The 4,084-nt window shown below is 45.2% G+C and overlaps 1 protein-coding gene across 1 annotated transcript in view; it reads right to left on the bottom strand.

The window, feature by feature from the left end:
- Positions 1-1,471, bottom strand: part of LOC103609546 (zinc finger protein 850-like) — a 16,055-nt gene extending 14,584 nt beyond the window's left edge. The window contains exon 1 of the mRNA XM_008593851.1: positions 1,316-1,471. Within this exon, the coding sequence (XP_008592073.1) occupies positions 1,316-1,471 (156 nt within the window). The remainder of the gene's footprint in view (positions 1-1,315) is intronic.
- Between the last annotated feature and the right edge of the window lie 2,613 nt (positions 1,472-4,084).

Here is a 4,084-nt window from a genome sequence, read left to right as displayed (position 1 = left end):
ACTGTACAGCTAGGGCTTGGTCTGGAGCTCACAGACCCTTCGAGCCCATTCACAAACCTTTCGCACGCAGGTCTATGAGCTAGGTAACCAACAAAAATGTCCTTGGAGCCTTGGTTGAAGTAGGAATAGTCTTTATTCAGCACACACAACACTATGAGCTAGGCAGTACAAACACCAATTCAAAAACTCCACCGCTACTGGCAAAGTCCACTGGAAAACCGAGCAGCTGCCAGCAGAGTAAACATGTTCTATTTTTAGACGTGAGCTCTGATGACCATCTTCTGCCTCACAAACTGAAGAAGACACAACAGCAAAAAACGAAAAAAGACACACGGGTGCACATGCGCACTAACTCCACCCACACACACAGCTTGTTTACAAGAAATGTGCTGCACCACCCTCAACCCGACCTCAGGCGAGGGGGCCTGACTAAATTATCCTATCTTCCCCCACACACCCAGACACGCATACGTGGGGTCAAACACCAAACACCCAGGAGAACGAGTTTCATACGTGCTTAAAGTCAGTCACACATGTGTGTGACTACGTGTGTTGGCTCTTTTACCTGCCTGTAATCCTGCCATCGACGCCAACTGTCCAGCTAGGGCTGGGTCTGGTGCTCACAGACCCCTTGAGCCCATTCACGGACTGGGTCACAAACCCTTCACACGCCAGGCTGGGTCCCCAGACCCCTCACACGCAGGTCTATGAGCTAGGTCACCGGCAGACAGGTCCTTGGAAGCCATAGTTTGGCGAGCAGGGCCGCTGGGGGCTGACGCCTGAGGCAGCCAACGCCAGCCAAGCCTGCGCCGGGCAGGCGCACTAACTCCACCCACACAAAACTTATTTAGAAAGAATGCGCCGCACCACCGCCTACCGCGCCTAAGGGAGGGGGCCTGATTAAATTATTTATGTTCTCAACAGTGTGACATGGTGTAGTATACAGAGATCCTCAAACGCATGCAGACACGGGCTCAGTTACACACGCTGCTTTACCTGCATGGGCACACGCGACCCCACTGGAGTGACCAGGTGCAAACACAGGGACACCCAAGATAAACTCACATGCAAAGTCCCACACCTGCACGGACAGGCACGGCTGAGCCACAAACACACACACAGACACGCGCACACTCGCGCGTGCGCATACCACACATCAGCGTCCCCGCTTCCCTGGGCCACCTCTGAAGGTCCTGGGCAGTTCCCGCCGAACCTGGTGGAATCGGGACAGCTTCTCCTTGGTCTTCGGAACTCCCCGGGACGCGGCGCTCCCCAATACCCCTCCGCCCTCAGTGGCGTGGGGGATCCAACCTACCCTGCCGCAGACGGGATCAAGCGCCCAGGCCGGCGCGGACTGCGCCTGCGCGTTGGAATACGCAGGCCGCTCGCTGCTCTGAGGAACTACAACACCCAGAAGGCCGTGCGAGCCAGACTGTACAGCGACTGCAGGCTTCTGGGTCCCCTGGATCATCAAAACTACAACTCCCGAAACACCTTGCGTCGCAAGCGAGGGTTCCAAGGGTCACAGTCTCCTGCGGCGCTCAATTGGAGCTTGTGGGCTGTGGTCAGCTCACCACGGCCTGCGTGTGGGGTGGTGGGCGTGGCCATTAATACAGGGGTACGTTTCTTTCTCAAGGTAGAGGGCAGAGTCCACAGGCCTAGAAGGTATATGAGGTTCAGAGAGGCCAAGTCACTTACCTCAGGCCACAGAGCTCAGAAAGTGCGTTTGCAATCCACACTTTCCACACTTGGGAATTTTTTTTTTTTTTTTTTTTTTTTTTTTAAATCTGAAGTAGTTGATGCTGAATCAGTCCAAAGCAAGGAAAATAACAACTCCGTGGACGTAGGTAAATAATTATAATAAATAGCATGTACATGGGATTTACTGTTAGTCAACCATTATTTTAAAGTGCTTTCTATGAAGCAATTCTGTTAGCCTCCCTAAATTATTTCCTTGGCCGTTAGAAAAATGAGCACAAGATCAGTTTTAGATGATTGGGAAAGCAAAGATATGTGTGAGCCTAGAACTGGAAGGAAAATGTATTTCACCGAAATGAATATGCCACTGATTGTGGGATGGCACATTATTTTATCTAGCTCCAAGTCTGGTCTTAAACCATGACACATACTTTCTTTACACTTCCGACTTTTATATGTAGACCTGTAGAGGCATTGTGTGTTTCCCCTCATCCTTCTGGAAGCTTCTGGGCTTGCCATGATGAGAACATGCGCAGTGCCCCTCCAAGCCTGGGGATCATGGAACAGAACTTTCCAGCTAATTCATAGACCTATGACCATGATAATAAAGGTTTATTGTTATAAGTCACCAAGGTCTAAATTTTTGTTTCTGGATTAATTTAAATTTTAATGCTTAAAAAGTAGCTCTTAATCTCTATGGACTGTGTTGAGAACTTCAGTCTGTGGCATTTATGATCACTAAAAAGCTTTTTTCTTAAAAAAAAAATTTAAAAAGATGACTGGTAAGGGGATCTTAACTCTTGTCTTGGTGTTGTCAGCACCACGGTTTCCAAGTGAGCCAACCGGCCATCCTTATGTAGGGATCCGAACCCTTGGCCTTGGTGTTATCAGCACCACACTCTCCGAAGTGAGCCATGGGCTGGCCCCACTAAAAAGCTTTAAAAAAATTTTTTTCTTTCTAGGAAAAAAGCAGGAACTGTTCAAATACTGGTAAGTACCCTTTGACCAACATCTCCCCATTTCTCCCACTTCCCCACCCCTGGTAACCACCATTCTACTCCTTGCTTGTATGTATTTTTAGATTCCACATGTCAGTGAGATCATGCGGTATTTCTCTTTTTGAGCCTGACTTATTTCAGCTAGCATAAAGTCCTCCAGGTTCATCTATATTGTTACAATTGAAAAGATCTTTGTTTTTTAAGAGTGAATAATAGTCCATTATATACACATACAGATATACATACCACAATTTCTCTATCCGTTTATCCTTTGACAGACACTTGGGTTGTTTCCATATCAAGTGTCACAAAGTTGCAGTGTTTCCATATCAAGTGTCACAAAGTTGCAGTTATGTAGGATGAACGACTCTAGGGACCTAATGTGCAGCATGATGACTGTAGTCAATAGTGTAGTTAATACAAGTACCATATTGTCTGTTGGAAATTTCTAAGAGTAAATTTCAGTACTCTCAACCCACACGCACACAGACATACACACATACACGTACATTTCACTGTGTATAGATATATCAAAACATCATGTTGTACACCTTAAATACATACAATTTTGATCAAAAATAAATAAAAAGTATTTTCTAAATATTTTTCAGATTTAACTAAGATATGTATGTATAATCATATTTTAATAGTATTCTTATTAACCTTAACTACTTTAATGCATTTTTAATCTTAGAATTTATAAGAGGAAGTTGGTACAATTTACTTGTTAATCTCGAAAGATATTTTATAAATAACTTCAAATCAGCATCTGATAATATTCTTTTTAAAGGATTTATGAATGAACACTGCTCTGTTAGCATAAATTTCCTTTTTACAATAAGCATTATCTGTGACTGTTTAAAAAAAGACAAGAAAGGATCTTTCTTCTCAGGGATATCATAAGGAAGGATCATATGGAAAAACGTTTTATTATACTCATTTTATTATGCTGTGGTTTAGAAATTCAGGCTGGGCACAGCAAAGAGGGCTTCATCTTTGTTCCATGATGGGACTTCATCTGAGTGGCTTGAACAGCTGGAGGTGGCTGGGATGACTCAGTTGACCATGCGTTCTTCCACACATGGTGCCTTTTGGGCTGAATAGACATCTCCGTGGAGCTAGCTTGGGCTTCCTCACAGCATGGTGGGCTCAGAGTAGCAGAACTTCTTATATGGTGGTACCAGGCTTCAATAGGAGTAATCTAGGAGCAAGTCACTGAGTGCGGGGTTATTTGTTGTACTGCGGTATCATGACAATAGCTGACTGGGATAGAGGAAGTGTCAGGAGATGGAGCTGAAGAGGAAGGCCAAGTAACATAGGTTCTTCTGGGCTCTGTAAAGAAAGGTTTCCTGAGGATGGTGAGGAATCACTCTTGTGTTTTTTCTTCT

The sequence above is a fragment of the Galeopterus variegatus genome, unplaced genomic scaffold (assembly GCF_000696425.1).
Source record: "Galeopterus variegatus unplaced genomic scaffold, G_variegatus-3.0.2 Scaffold9745, whole genome shotgun sequence".
NCBI classification, from domain to species: domain Eukaryota; kingdom Metazoa; phylum Chordata; class Mammalia; order Dermoptera; family Cynocephalidae; genus Galeopterus; species Galeopterus variegatus.
This window is presented reverse-complemented; position numbering and strand designations above follow the sequence as displayed.